The sequence below is a fragment of the Parasteatoda tepidariorum genome, chromosome 6 (assembly GCF_043381705.1).
Source record: "Parasteatoda tepidariorum isolate YZ-2023 chromosome 6, CAS_Ptep_4.0, whole genome shotgun sequence".
Taxonomy (NCBI): domain Eukaryota; kingdom Metazoa; phylum Arthropoda; class Arachnida; order Araneae; family Theridiidae; genus Parasteatoda; species Parasteatoda tepidariorum.
Genome location: NC_092209.1, coordinates 87,218,550 through 87,235,286, shown reverse-complemented (window position 1 = coordinate 87,235,286; position 16,737 = coordinate 87,218,550). Strand labels below are relative to the sequence as shown.

The window sequence follows — 16,737 nt, the reverse complement described above, 5'->3', positions numbered from 1 at the left end:
GATCGTCAGGACACAGTTGGAAGCGGGATTCGTCGCTAAAGACTATACGTCCCCAGTCGGTATCATTCCAGCCATATCTGTTTTCAAAACATTCATGCATACGAAATTTCAAAGCAATCGGATGATTGCCTCTTGGTGCGTCGATTTTTTTTAATAGAGTGTATTTTGTTACAATGCTTGCGTATACCACACCAAGTCTCACAACAATTAAATATCCATAGTAGTTTTTTAAGCTATCTATAGTAACAATTTAAAAGTTTTAAGTAGTTAAGTGCAAAAAGTACGTAACTGTGTCTGTATATGTATATGATTGTTTCGTAGCATTGTAGCAAGGTCTCTTTGAGATCCTCAATTTATTTTCGAATAAAGAATAAACTTTATAAAATAGATCAATATTTTAACATTAAACATACCATAACTGGTCAAATGACCGTTTAAGAACTTTTGCATCGAAAATGAGCTTATCATCTTATCGTTGTTGCACATTTGACTTCATGACTTTTTCCAACAATTATATACAGTTAATATTCTATTATTATTACTATTTTTCGTATTTTGTTTGTTTCGAATAATATTTCTCGTATACCTATTACTACCACAACCGGTGATTTGACCGGGAGAACAGTTTATTGCTTTATAAGGTTATCGGATCAGAAATGACGATGTGATGTGTGTGTTCAACGTATTGCCTTCGATGAGTTGCACATTTCTGCAAAGACTGTTGCGCAGTGAGTTCAATCAGAATAACTGTGAATTCAAATTTCGAGAAGTACCTGAAATTTTAGATTTTAAGTCAGAAAAAGTGACATAAACTAAATGTTTTAGTAAGTAGCTTGTATTTTATTTGGATAGCTTTACTTTATTTCAAACTAACTGTTTGTTTTTATCCAGAAAATGTCGAAACAATCAAGACAGCACAAGTTCTTAGAAAAAACAGTATTAATTATAAGAATGACGCCCGGTGGCTGAGCGGTAGCGCTTCGCGCTGTCGTGCCACAGGTCCCTGGTTCTATCCTCGGGGCGGGCAAGGTTGACTCAGCCTTTCATCCCTTCAGTGGGTCGATAAATGAGTACCAAGCATGCTTGGGAACTAAACATTGGGGGTTTCGCGTTCGGCTGACCACCTAACCGGAACATCTGCTCCTGCACCCCAGAGCCCAAAGGTCAAGAAAACTGAGATGGGCACAGTAGGCCTTGGCCCTCTTTGGGCTGTCGCGCCGCTGAGTTTAGTAGTTTAGTTTAATTATAAGAATAATTATAAGAATTATTTACATATTCTTATAGTCATAAGGATAATTATAAGAATTATAGAAATAATAATAATTAGAAGAAATATGTTTGCGAAAAATGTTCAATAGAAACACCCTGTATATGTTAAAAACGCGTTGAGCAATGAATTAAAAATTCTTTTTCTTTGTGTTTGTAATACATAAAATTTGGCATTATACAATTTTGCTTAATTATAATAAAGTTTGTTCAGTTTATTTCCTTCCTAACATCCATATTTCATGCATTCAATCAAGAAACATAAGGCCCGGTCAATTGATCTGCTATTGTAGAAATAGGTATAAATTAAGTGTTGGTATGTTTAGTGTTAAGGTCGCCCGCAGTTTGTGCAAATATTAATTTTCATAAATCTTACACAGAAAAAAACACCACTTGAGAATGAGTCCTATTTCCCTGTTCTTCGGAATGAGCCATAAATTTAATGTCTCATCGATCGAATGGTTGATAGTTAAAAAGAAAAATAAGAAGAATGCCCATCCGAAAAATCAAATTTTACAATATGTCTATCTATTTAGCCCTGATGTCGTGTTGTGTGGTGGAATCATCGATTAGGGAGGCGCATGCGCAGATAAATGCCGACCACTGCCTTTAGCTGGAACGTAGGAGTCCCTCTGCGACAGGTAATCTTCTTTGACATAAGCATCTGCATCGTTCTTCCTTTTCATCTCCGTTACAGGTGAGTAATCATTAAAATGAAAATTTACTTCATCTTTCAAACCCTTTATCATCACAATATTTTTATAGGTTGATATAATTAAAATATAATTTAAAACTTTAAATGACGGAAAAATATTAAAAAATTTTGTATAATAGAATGTGAGGTTTAAATTGAGTCATTACATAATGTTTGAAACAAAAATGTTTCTTTCCTTCTTTTTCTCCTTCTTAAATAAATATTTTTTTCCACTTAAATAAACATTATATTCATATAGTGGAAAAAGATTAAAATTAATCGCGTTATTAAAACTAATACATACGATAATCATTATCAGAATTACAACATTAAATACGTTTTTGTGTTGAAATAATTCTTTAATAATAAAATTTTTGTTTCTGAAATGGCGGAAAATTTTTTGAATAAGTTTACAATAAGTATTGAGTAGAGATATAACATAATGTTTTTCTTTTTTTCATCTTTACTAAATATTTTCAGAACGATATTTGTTTCAATATTTTTGCTACTTTTTTTGTATAAATAAAAATATAAAAATTTATTCTAATGTAAAAACTAAGCCTTCAAGTAAAATTTAACGCTACGTTTTTGTTCGAAAATTATTCTTTCTATTTCAGCGTTTTTTTTTCTCTTTTCATTTTAATAAAATTAATATTGCCCTTATATTTTTGTATCTGATTTAATCATCTATCATTTTGTTATGATCAAACCTCAGTCTTATGATAGTGGATTTATAACACAATGCTTTTAACAAAAATCTTTTCTTTTCCTTAAACAAACATTTCTATTTTTTTAAGAAGAAAATCAAATAAAGTTTATACTTTTTTGTCAAACATAGCAGAAATGTGTATTAACAGTTATCACAGTGTAAAATTTTATATGTAAATATTCCGTGGGAAAAAAAACTTAAGCAATTTCTTGCTTAGATGCTTAGAAAAGGTCAGTTTTAGCATTATTAATGTCCTACCAACTCCCGTTAACATTTTAAATAATATAATGGTAAAGAGAACTTAATCTTTTAAAAAATTCTTTATAAAATTTCAAATAGAATTTGAAATGTTCTTAAAATATTCTCTATTACTTCAGAAAGCAATTTGTTCTTATTTTAACCATCTATATTTTGAATCATGCTTCTAGATTTCACTAAAAACATAATCTGACGATTTTTAAGAAATATGTAATTATATTTAGATGTAGAATCTTTTAGACTATTTAAAAATCAAATTGAAAGTTAAGCTTGAAATGTCTACCAGGCTTTTATGAAAAAGCTTATACCAGTTTTTAAAAGAGTTTCTTTGTTTAAAGTAATCAAAAATACAGTCCAGTTGAAATGGGTTTCTTTTTCCTCTCTTTACTCCTCTTGTTTATCATTTTGTTACAAATGCTTAATTCAGTTCTGATCTGATAAGTCATAAAAACAACTTTAAACTTAGAAGAAATAGAAATGCTATCTACTATAATTACCGACATTACTTTACACCATACATCTACGAAACCATACGGATGGTCCGACAAATTATTAAAACAGACGATTTTATATCTTTTTCATTACATTACCAAAGAAAACACATGAAAATCAAAAATTACCCCTCGTGAAACGCAAAAAAAAATTATATGCAGGAATAATTTGCTATTTTAAAATATTCCTTAGAATTTATTTCAATTGTTTTAATGAAAATTTGGTTATCCACACTTCTATGAAGTATTTTTATGCGCAATAATAAAACGCATATTCCATAGTCTCAGAATTTCCATTTTATTTCTTACAAACAATTCCAATACTTGTATTAGTTTCGCTTAATGATCTAAATTATTGCATAAAAATAATTCACATGTCCTCTTGAATAGTCATTTAAAAGTTTCTTGATATTTTAAAAATTCTACGATTTTGGCTACTCAAAAGCTTAATTAAATTGACATTTATTCGAATCAAAGAGACAAGTCTAGCGATATGGTTATGATTTAAAAACAATCAATAAAATATTTGTTTCGATTGGAGACATTTTAGAAGAAAAGGACTTCATGAAATGAATGATGAGAAAATGACAACAGGAAAAATAAACATTGGCAATCGCTCATTTTTTTAAAATTTTTCAAACATATCATTTAACCTTTTAAGGAAGCTTTCGTTGAATGTTGACAAAGTGAAAAAAGTAAATCCTTATTTAATTTTTTTTCTAAGAAAATCAATCTATTCTTGAAATTTTCAAGCTTTATTAATTGCCATGCAAAGTAAGATTGCAATAATGATGAACTATTATTATCGAAAGTGGATACTACTAATCTATATGAAATAATAAAGAATGAACAATGAATTTCTTTCCCATTTATAAAACTCATTATTATATCTAATTAATAAAAAAATTAGTTTCATCACACGTTCTTATGAATCACAAGCAACGATCTCACACAAAAGGAAGCCTTCATTACATTGCTTCTTGAGTCGTGTTGGTTTGGGGGATAGAACGATCGCCTACCAATCAGGTGAACCGGGTTCGAATCCCGGCGATGGCTGGTCGATACGAATTCCGCATACGGCTTGCACCGATCACAGTGATGATGTAAAATATCCTCAGTGGTAGACGGATCATGGTTAGAGTCCCCTTGCCCATCAGGCTAACCGTGGGAAGTTCTCGTGGTCTTCCTCTCCATGTAACGGAAATGCGGGTTAGTTCCATCGAAAAGTCCTCCACCAAGGCAGATTTCTCCCTATACTTGATGCTGAAGTTCCCTTGTCTTCTGGTTTGGGTTAATTACAAGACTACGGAGTCGAACATTAGTACTCATAAACCCAAAAATTGGGTTGGTTGTTCAACGACGGTTATGCAATGACATAGTCTCTTAAATTATCAACTGATCTGTTGAGTCATGGAAAAAGTATGCTAAATTCACATTTTAAATTATACTATATGTATAGGTCATTAGTCAGTTGAACTCAGATTATGGTAAAGTATGAATCCGCAACGCAACGAGCAATTATAACGGGCAAGATCAGAAAGTGCGAACATGTAGGAATTAAATCCACTCCCATTTGAGTTTAAACTTGTCTTGATTATTGACTGTACGATCTGCAAGTACTTGAAATTCTAATCCATAAAAATGTGGATAGCCTCATACTGAACAGAATTGTTTTTTTTTTTTTTTTTTTTTTTTTGTTGTTTTTTTTTTTTGAGAATCAGTTTTTTATATTGAAAGGAAAGTCTCTACTTACAGAAAGTCAAAGCTCACTTCTGAATGTGATGACGCTTTGTTTGTATTTATTCTATAGAACGCCGCCCTCAGAGATGGCCCTAACAGTTCAGTGGTTATTACAGTTCTTATAGATGATTTACTAATGTCAGTAGTTATAAATTTTTTATATTGTCTTAAAAAATACAATTCCCGCAGTGGACTGATCGTAAAGACAGAGAACACAGAAAGATATCCCAGTAGAACACCGAAGTCAAGCATCCTTGGCTGCTGTCAGTAAGCGGGTGGGTGACCACTTTGATCAGCCTGCGAAGGCACCTAGGGTGCATGTATCGGTTCTTGTTGTTAAACTGTTCTATCGTAAAGTGCTCGACTTCGCACCCAGATCGTCAGGCTACCTTGTCAGAGAAGCCATCCCCTGTGCAGAGAATCAAAATTGCAATGGCATGTCTTCGGATCATCCTCAGGGATGTTTCCCAGACCGTCGCCAATAACCCATTGTAAGTATCTTATAAGGGCCGGGATAACCTGGTTGGTAGGACACTGGGCCCATGTCCAAGAGTTCTTGGGTTCAATCCCCGCCGACCGAAGACTCCCCGTGTGGTGAATGGTGACTGATGCGAGTTAAATCTGTCGAGTCACAAAGTCCACCATGTTCCCATAGCAAATCATACCTCTAGGGCAGTGTTTCCCAAAGTGTGGTACGCGTACCCCCAGGGGTACGGGAACAGTGTAGCGGGGGTACGCGTTCTTATGCGNTGTTACAATTGACCCCACTCTCCCCTACTAATTGAAATAAGAAAAAAGTATTAAAAGGCAAATTTAATGAAGAAAATGTACTTATTCCTGTATGTACACCGGTGTAATAAATTAAGAGAATTTGCAGACTAGGTCAATTATCTCTAGAACTGCTTGACTGATTTTAATGAAATTTGATATGTACATAGATTGATACAATACGAAACAAATAATCATTCCACAATTGTAATACACACGCAGGATCGTTCGTAACACTCGTTGGAGAAGGAAGGTATAAAATTGCCACAGGACAATTCAGGACAATTTTCAAAGGAAATGATAATCTGCCTTATTTCAAGTATGAAATCACGCTGCAAGGCTTGTATATCTTCAAGAAGGGACCATACCCCCATTAACCCCCTTTTTTTTTGTTTATTCTGCTACTGCCGTTTCATACCTTCTGACTCAAAGGAGTGTTACGAAAGTACAACGTATCATTTGAATGTAAAGATTGATTTGTGCTTTTTAAAGTTAATGCTCATTTACTTGGTTATGCCGTCTTTTAGTTCTTCAACAGCAGTGTTAAAATAAATAATTTTCTTTTTAGTTTGTTTTCTTTCTGTTGTTTTTGCTTTAAAATGTATTATTTACCATTTTAAATCTATAAATTCTTTTAACTTAAATAAACAATTAGAAGTTCGTTTTGAACTAGTGCACAGTATCAAAGTTGATAATTTTATTTATTATCCATCAATAGCACTATTGAGATAATTAGCAAGTTTGTTTTGTTTGAAATTTTATCGCATGTTGTATTGACTATTTTAATAAAACACTTACTGTAACACTCAGATTTCGTTAAATTTGGAAAAATTCTTCATAACGCGCAAGATCAGAAAGTGCGAACAGGCTAAGAATATAAATCCACTTTCATTTGAGTTTAAACTTGTCTGTTTGATTATTGACTGTACGATCTACAAGTACTTGAAATTCTAATCCATAAAAGTGCTGATAGCTTCATATTGAACTGAATTTTTTGAGAAATAAATACTCTAATGGTGACTCGCAGAAAGTCAAAGCCTGCTTCTAAATGTGATGATGAATTATTTGTATTTAATCTATAGAACGCCACTCTCAGAGATGGTCCTAACAGTTCAGAGGTTATTGCAGTTTTCATAGATGATTAACTAATGGCAGGGGTTAAATTTTTTTTATTTTATAATGCCTTAAAAAAATATTTCCCGCTATGGACTGATCGTAAAGACACGGTTCCCAGTAGAACACCGAAGTCAAGCTTCCCTGGCTGAGATCAGTACGCGGGTGGGTGACCACTTTGATCAGCCTGCGTAGGGGCTGAGGGAGCGCGGTATTGGTCTTCGTTAAACTGTTGTATCGTAAAGTGCTCGACGTTGCGCTCAGGTCGTCAGGCTACCAAGACAGAGAAGCCACCTTCTCTGCAGAGGATCAAAATTGCGATGGCATGTCTTCGGATCATCCTCAGGGATATTTCCCAGACCGTCGCCAATAGCCCATTGTAAGTTTCTTTTAAGGGCCGCGATAGCCTGGTTGGTAGGACACTGGGCCCATGTCCAAGAGTTCGTGGGTTCGATCCCTGCAGGCCGAAGACTCCCCGTGTAGTGAATGGTGACTGATGCGAGTTAAATCTGTCGAGTCACAAAGTCTGGGGGTACTGATCCAGGAGTTTCCTTGTCTTCTGGATTGGTTCAAACGGCTGTTCAACGACGGATCGAAAATAAAATGAAATATCCCATTGTGCAGCTCTAGTGTGACGTAAATAAAGTACCTACTTACCTAAAAAAAGGTAAAATACAATTCAAATAGTAAAAATATAAATTTGAACTAAGTCTATTAAAACAAAAATTAAAAATTACTGCATTCACAGGCTTTTTTTATTGCTGAACTCTTTGCTGAAATTTAAATTACAACAGGTGAATTTACCATTATAGCACAATTATCCATTGTAAACTTTTTTAGCCTGAACACTTTCAGTTTCGCTTTTTATTTAAGACTAAATTTATTTCGGCCTCGAGCATAAAAGCGCATTGTAAATTCCTTTCTTCTTTAGATACCTATATCGATTAAAAGAAAAAGGTCGCCTTGTTTTTTATTATTAAAAATGAAAGGGGAAAAAAACCAATAGTCTGATAAAGTTAGCAAGGTATAAGAAATTGCAAAGATAGTTTTTAGGAGGCAAAGGGGAAAGAGAAAAGGAAAAGAGTGCTATGCGTTGCTATGGTGACCAGTAGCGTCAGTAAAATGAGCGAATGCGGTATGCACGAAGATAAAAAAAACTCATTTTATCAGATCACTTGATTATTACTCTAACGTATTTCTGCAAAATTGTTTTACGAACAAAGATCGATAAGTACCGAACCGAAGATTTTTTAAAAAACTGTAAGAGAATGGTTAAAAATAAATAAAAAGAGAGAAAGGGAATGTTTTGAAGTTCTACGGCGCTTCCCAATTTTAATGCAGGCGAAACTATTATGCGTTTGCTTTTTTTACAGCCTAATAAAATTAGATTTTATGTTCGAACTATTTCCCAGAAAGCTGAAGACGAATTTATTTTACTTAGGTCAACTCAAATAAAAATACAGTTAAACCCCGCAAAAGTGAACTTCCGGGTATAGTGAACGAAACATTCGTTCCCGTGCCTTGCTACACACGTATCATGTTATTTATTATTGATATAGTGAACCAAAAAAAGAGAGGAAGTTGGATATTATGAACTTTTTTCTGTCCTCGACTGATTTATTTTCTTCATTGTTTTTTTTTTGGCAATAATATTGAAATTTCTACTTCAAAATAAATACATATCCGATTTTTCATACCATCTATAACATGGAATGTATTTCCTGTTTGCTGCATTGGTGAATTGGTTTGCTGAATTGGTTCAACATTCAAAGTAGCCGCAATCTTCCAGTATCTGGACAAATGCTTTAAGTCAAAGCCGATGAATTTGCTAAGCGATTTGGTGAGATTACTTTTTTGTGCTCGAATGGCTGGTTAGACAGGTTTAAAAAGCGGAATAGCATAAATTCAGGAAAAATTATCGGGGAGTCGGGAAGAGTGTTTTCCTATCTGATGATGAGGATTGCTCATTAGCCAAAGATCACAAATTTTTTTTTTGTACGCAAGACGAAGAGTAATAAAAAATAAAATTTAATACATTTTTGTTACTACGTATTATTTTTCAGTCATTTTTGTATTTCATTTTATTGGTCATTTATTTAAATAATGTGTAAAAAAAGGAGGGAGTTAAGAACTATTAGTTGAAATTGTTTGTGGAACGGATATAGTGAAGTCCCGGTTATAATGAAACGAAATTTCGATCCCTTGAAGGTTCACTATAGCGGGGTTTGACTGTGATATAAAATCTTAAGAAACAGAAGCCTTTATAAGGGTGACCATCCCTATCATTTTATAATGAGGGATTGACGCAATCAGAAAAATAGTCTAACTTGGGAAAGCTGCCGGAAGTTTGGACCTCTTAATGTTAATTTTACATTTTGCTTGGTTCGTCATATCTTTTTAAAGAGGAATTAAAAATTCTTGCTCACAATTCGTTTATCCAAATATAATTAAACATAAAAATTAATTTTCACTAATTATTTTTTTTAATTAAATTATTTAATTATAGTTGAAAACATGTTGAATTGAAAGGTTTACAAATTTTTGCATCATTTTAAGGTATGCAATTTGAAATGACAAAATCTTCAACGAAATGAGTCGATTTGTTTTGACTCATTCAATTTTAAAAAAGTAGTGTTTTTAAAAATTTGAAAAAGTATATTTTTGAGTCAGATTTTGAAACTTAAACCAACGATAATTAAACATAAAAATTAATTTTCACTAAATATTTGCTTTTAATTAAATTATTTCATTATAGTTGAAAACATGTTGAATTGAAAGGCATACAAATGTTTTCATCATTTTAAGGTATGCAATTTGAAATGACAAAATCTTCAACGAAATGAGTCGATTTGTTTATGACTCATTCAATTTTAAAAAAGTAGTGTTTTTAAAAAGTATATTTTTTAGTCGGATTTTGTAACTTAAATTATCGTCTGCACTAATAAATTTATAAATTAATAAAAATATCGTCTGCACATATCTAAGATTAGGTCACCGGATGATTAAGATTAAGCCACAATTCGTGAAAATCCGAGTATTATTCAATGTGCACCGTTTATTTATTAATTTATAATTATTTCATTATTATTTTATTTATTTATTTATGCACTGTACATTAGAAGTTCACCCTATTAAGATTCTATTTCGTATTGAACTTGGAGAACTGGCTATGGATAATTGGGTATACTATAGCCTACGTCACGGATCGTGTTATTCCTACTACACTGCTGGACAATTGCTAAGGACGGATCACAAATTGCAATGTAGCATAACATTAAGCGAGACATGAGACCTAGTAGGATAAAGTATAGTTGCCACACTGTTCAGACATTAGAATAAAGAACATTCATTGTTCTGGAAAGTACAAAAGCTATGAAACATCTGAAAGAAAAAAAATGTTCATTTGATGCTGCGTACGGAANACGATAATCAAACATAAATATTAATTTTCACTAAATATTTTTTTTTAATTAAATTGTTTCATTATAGTTGAAAACATGTTGAATTGAAAGGCATACAAATGTTTCCATCATTTTAAGGTATGCAGTTTGAAATGACAAAATTTTCAACGAAATGAGTCGATTAGTTTCTGACTCATTCAACTTTTAAAAAAAAGTAGTGTTTTTAAAAATTTGAGAAATTATATTTTTGAGTCAGATTTTGTAACTTAAAATATCGTGTGCACTAATAAATTTATAAACTAATAAAAATATCATCTGCACATATCTAAGATTAGGTCAGCGGATGATTAAGATTAAGCCACAATTCGTGAAAATCCGAGTATTATTCAATGCGCACCGTTTATTTATTAATTTATAATTATTTCATTATTATTTTATTTATTTATTTATGCACTGTACATTAGAAGTTCACCCTATTAAGATTCTATTTCGTATTCAACTTGGAGAACTGGCTATGGATAATTGACTGAATGTAAACAATAACAAGCCTCCTAAAACCGGAAGAAATTTAGAGAACTTCCGGTGTATCCCTCCGCTTATGTTATGTTTACTAGGCGTTGCGTGTACAGGTTTAATATTCTAGGTTTTATTATCATCTTTCATAAGTTTTATTATTATGAATTGTGTTTAAATTTACGCTTAATTTTACCATTCATGATAGTTTTCTGTTATTCATAAATTCTATCAGGTCGTGAGTCTAAAATATATTTAACAAAATTAATATCACAACATAAAGAAGGGCAAAGGTTAACCATGTTTTGAGTGTTATTCCTTATTTGACTATATTTGCGTGAAATAGCGCCGTTTGCTATTTTTGGGGTAGCATAATAGCAACCTTGTGAAGTCCTTCGGATTCATATGTTGTTTGTTTTGCTAAAAGTTAAATTGAAATAACGTCTTAAATTGAAATAACATCTTAAATTGAAAACACTACAAGTATAATAATATTGGATGGAAGGATTTTTCAAGCTTAGGAGTAAAAATTAGTCGGAAGTAGTAAAACCCGGAAATCTTACGACGAATTTTAACCCCTAGCGCCATCTGCGTTTAGCGTTACTCAGTCAGCCATTCTTTTAGAATCTCGATCGCCTGATTGGTAGGGCACTGGGCCCATGTCCAAGAAGTCGTGGGTTCGATCCCCACCGCCGAAGACAACCCATGGAGTAAAGTGACTGATGCACTTTGAATCTGTCGAGTCGCAAAAGTCCTCCATGTTTCCATAACAATTCAATACCTCTGGGGGTACTGGATTAGAGATCGATCGTTCTCTGATTCAGGTCAAAATTACGATCTGTGGATGAATTAATGGATGTGTGAATGGGTCCACCCTATAAAACGGGCTGTGACGTGTGTGTGGCTGAAGTCGAATTCTTGGCCATAGGATGGCGCCACTGAAAAGCATGTAGCGCACACTCTGCCTTAAATTTGCTAGGTTTCAACGAGCAGGCTTGCCCGTGGGGCAAGTGGCATCAACAGCAGTAAATGGTGATTGATGCGAGTTAAATCTGTCGAGTAGCAATGTCCCTCATGTTCCCGTAACAAATCAAAACCTCTGGGGGTACTGATCCATTAGGTTCCTTGTCTTCTGGATCTTGTTCAAAATTACAAAGCCACGGTGTTGAACATTAGTAGTCGTAAACCCAAATTTGGATCGGCTGTTAAACGACAGCTATGAAGCCATTCTTTTAGTAAATGTAAGTGAATAAATAAGTGATATCTTTTCCTTGGTATATGCCATAGATTTCCTACTTTAAGTGCTTAACAACTCCCCCCCCCCTGATTCTTTCTTTTACTTCATTTGTTTTTTGTTCAATATTTTCAATATTGTAGATTTTTAATCATACCGTTAATTTATTGAAAATTTCTACAAGTCTATAAATTTATATATGGTTTTTTAAATAATTTATTAGCTGCTAAATAAAAACTAAATGATAAACTTAAGATATAATTTACCTTAGATTTCATTCTTTATTATTTATTATAATATATACTTGGATTAATTAATGGATTATTTTTAAATGTCTTCCTTATAGAAATTAGCCTAGTAATATTCTAAATGGTGATTTGTGGGTCACATTGGTAACTTTGACGATGTCTCCTTTTATATTTATAATGATCCATTATTCAACCTTAGACCCGTTATTTACCCAGCTTAATTTTTTCTTTAATCATTTGCTGTATTTCTATTTTTGTTTAATCGTTCCCTACATTTGTAAGGTAAAATCGAACCATTTATTATTACCCAGAAATGTTCCATTAACGTTAGCGATCAAAGGATTTCTTCTGTTATCAAATTCACTTCCAAAAACTTCTTCTTTTTTAAACAGCCATAATTTTCTGGTGGCAACAAGTTGCCATCTGATGGTTGTGTGGAAAGTAATGTACCGCGACAACTAAATCATTGTGTAGCTATTTTTAGATTCAGCAGTACTGCGGAAATACAACATGCGCCGCTCATAAGTATGGGGGTGGGCCTCGCCCTGCGTGGGTGTTTTACGGGGGTGTGTCGGTAAACGAAAAGACTATTTTTGTTCTGGGAAACAGCCAGTGAAATGCAAAATCAATACTTTTATCAATTGTTACAGAATTTGGTATTCGAAAATAGAATTTGGTATTCTAAAAATATTTTAAAAGGAACGTCGTTAGCTTCATATTTTTGTAAAACTTAGTTATTTTTTGATTTACCAATTTAAATTTCAAATCAATTGTTTTCAAAGCTTAAAGGGAAAACAGAACTTAAATCTCGAACAATTCTGAAAGAGTAATTAAAACGAATAAAATTACATTATTTATTTTTAAATGAATAATTTCTAACAGAACTATTTTTAAAAAAATAAATAAAGCTACATTGGATGAATAACGTCTTTAAGATTTCGGGTGAATCATGCAATTCTATATATAACCTATATTGATTGAGTAACTGCTATAAAATATGGGGTCAATTGGAAAATTTTAAGTAGGGCTAATATTGGCTGAATAACGGCTATAAAGTCAGGCTATGAGTCAGACACTTCTATATCGAGCCGACATAGGTTAAATAACGGCTATAGAATATCGAGTGATCTTAACAGATCTACATAGGACCGATATCGGGTAAATAAAATATCGGGTGAATTTGACAATTTTATATCGGGTAAACATCGGCTTAATAGTGACTATGAAATATCGGAAGAACTTAACAAATCTACATAGGGTCGATATTGGAAAAATAAGGGAAGTAAAATATCGGGTGAATTTGACAATTTTATATAGGGTAAACAACGGTTTAATAGTGACTATAAAATTTCGGGTGAAGTTAACAAATCTACATAGGGTTGATATTGGGTAAATAAGCGAAATAAATTATCGGGTGTATTTGACAATTTCGTATACGGTAAACAACGGCTGAATAGTGGCTATAAAATATCGGGGGAACTTAACAAATCTACATAGGGCTGATATTGGGTAAATAAGGGAATTAAAATATCGGGTGAATTTGACAATTTTATATCGGGTAAACATCGGCTTAATGGTGACTATAAAATATCGGATGAACTTAACAAATCTGCATAGGGTCGATATTGGGTAATAAAATATCGGTGAATTTAACAATTTTATAAAGGGTAAACAACGGCTGAATAGTGGCTATAACATATTGGGTGAACTTAGTAAATCTACATAGGGCCGATATTGGGTAAGTAAGGGAAATAAAATATCGGGTGAATTTGACAATTTTATATAGGGTAAACATCGGCTGAATAGTGGCTATAAAATATCGGATGAACTTAACAATTCTATAACGGTAGAATATTGGGTAAATAAGGGAAATAAAATATCGAGTGAATTTGACAATTTTATGTAGGGTGAACATCGGCTGAATAGTGACTATAAAATATCGGATGGATTGAACATTTCTATAACGGTAGAATATTGGCCCTTTAAAACCTTGTTGAGGCAAGATTGGTGAATATTGGCCCAATAAGTTCCCAAGTTATTTTGCTACTAGGGATTTTAATCCTTAGTTTGTTTTTCGCTTTTGTGTATTTTGTAGCAACACGACATCAACTTCTCCCGTTTTTCAAATTAATTAGCGTAATGTAACTATTGCCCTTTAACAAGTATAATTCTCTTTTCAGATTTTGAAAATTGAATTTAGATAAAGATGGCGAAGTTTTTCCATAGTTATAACTTCTTCTGGTGTACTCTTTTCATGTTAGCAGCATTATCTAGTTTCACAATTCTCACTTTAGCAGAAAAAAATAATTCAAAATCTTCTGAAACAACAACAGCCGAAGAATCCACAAGCCAAGAAGATAACAAAGGTATCAATAATTAAGATTTTTCAATTTCTAAATTTTTTAAAAATAAGGGGTGTCAATAATGTTCGATTTTAGTTTTTGAAAAACTACTGCATCGATTTTCAAAAAAAATTTTTTTTGGTCCTCTTTCTCCTTTTGTTTTGGTTCCTGTTTTTACACAAAGTAGTTGTTTGTTAAAATTTATGGTGTTATTTGTATTTATCTATTTATTTTAGTTCGAAGTGAAATATTTGAAGAAAAAAAGTTCTCAATGGCTTTTTTTAAGAAACTATTGTATTTTAAGCTACCAAAAATTAGAAACAAAGCTAACAAAAAAGTAAAAAGTTTGAAACTGACAGTCGAATTTTTCGCTCAGTAATAATATTTTAAAATTTTATTACAAAAATATAAAACCTAATTAAATGGATATTTTTCGCTTTTCAGACAAAGTATATCCGTTAAAAACATTAATATTCTTCATGCAAAGAAGCATATATACGGTTCAATAATAATAATAATAATAATAAAACTGTCTAAAAAAATAATTTTTAAGGAATTAGCCGAAATCCAGTGTTGTGTTTGTGTTTCACAATTGTATTAAATACTTAAAGAATCACTCTTTTTTCCATAATTTGTTTTTAGAAAAAAGATCTCAAGAAGAAATTATGTTCGGCAACCAACAAAATAAACCCAACGGTTTGGTGGATGATTTAATGAGTATGCCTGAGAGCGTTGAAGATAATTACAATGGTTCACAAGGTACTCATTTCAAATACTTTAAAATGTAAAATTTTGTATCTTTAAACTATTATAAGCCTTGAAGTGAGGCGTCACGCATAGTAATCTATATTTGAATAATTTAAATTAAATAAACCAGCATCGCTCTAATGATTTGCGTTGACAATGAATCTAACTTTAGTGTTAATATTTTATGTGTCATTCAATAGTGTCAATTAAAATTATTAATATATACTGGTTGATAGTTCACTGATAAGAAATAAGGCTTCGTTTTTCTAAATAACAATATGAAACACGTATGAGTAAAAAAAAAAGTACAAAACTGTACTTTTAAACCTTAATAATTTCTCAATTATTATTTCTTTTCATTTGCTTTCATACAATTAAGCGAAATAAAATACGCTGGTAAACTTCTTTGCCCTGATAGAGATATATTTAAGTTTCTTAATACATCTCTATATTTAAGTTTCTTAATATATCTTCATTTTGAAATTTAATCCACCAAAGCAAAATGAAAAAAAATATCTCATTATGAAAAAAAAAATTCTGTTTTTTATTTATCCGCGTCTTTGATCAGATAAACTTTCCTTTAGTTAAGGACACTAAATGATTATCCCTTATTTATAGTAGATAAAAAATAGGGTAAGCCTCTCAAGGGTACGCGATTTATCCACTCTCCGCACTTTCCTTCTCTCCTTTACCATGGTTTCGGTAAATCTCGCTTTTCTCCCACTAAAATATATCCCAACTTATTCTGGAAATGCACTTCCTAGGGAAAAAGGCAATATTTGCCGAAACCATGGAAACAGAGAGAGGTAAAGTGTAGAGAGAGGGAAAATTCGTGTAACCTTGAGAGGCCCATTCTACACACAAAGAGTAAATTACAATGCGTAAGTCAAAAGTTGCTATTTATAAAACAATGGTAGGTCAATAGAAATGTATTGGTTTTCATTAATCTTGTGATAATATGTATTGTGAGCTTGTGTTTCTATTATTTTGCAGCGGCTCAAGATTCGAAACCAGAAGAGACATCATCAGCGCAAGATGAGACGCAATCCGGTTTTTCTGATTGGGATTCCGCTGCATATCAAGAGACATTGCGTGAGTCTTCTTAATAAACATAGCATGTGGTCAGTGGCGTAGTTTTATTGTATGTTTGGAGAGAGCTACGCCTTCTGACATGCATCATATATATATATATATATATATATATATATATATA

General features: G+C 32.3%; 1 protein-coding gene across 2 annotated transcripts in view; it reads left to right on the top strand.

Moving 5' to 3' along the window:
* Positions 1-1,809: 1,809 nt before the first annotated feature.
* The window catches only part of LOC107455017 (uncharacterized), a 33,889-nt gene continuing 18,961 nt past the window's right edge, over positions 1,810-16,737 (top strand). For both annotated transcript variants that reach the window (XM_016072415.4, XM_016072414.4), the window contains exons 1-4: positions 1,810-1,963; positions 14,616-14,801; positions 15,420-15,536; positions 16,518-16,616. In XM_016072415.4, coding sequence (XP_015927901.2) covers positions 14,642-14,801; positions 15,420-15,536; positions 16,518-16,616 — 376 coding nt within the window. In that variant the 5' untranslated portion in view covers positions 1,810-1,963; positions 14,616-14,641. The remainder of the gene's footprint in view (positions 1,964-14,615; positions 14,802-15,419; positions 15,537-16,517; positions 16,617-16,737) is intronic.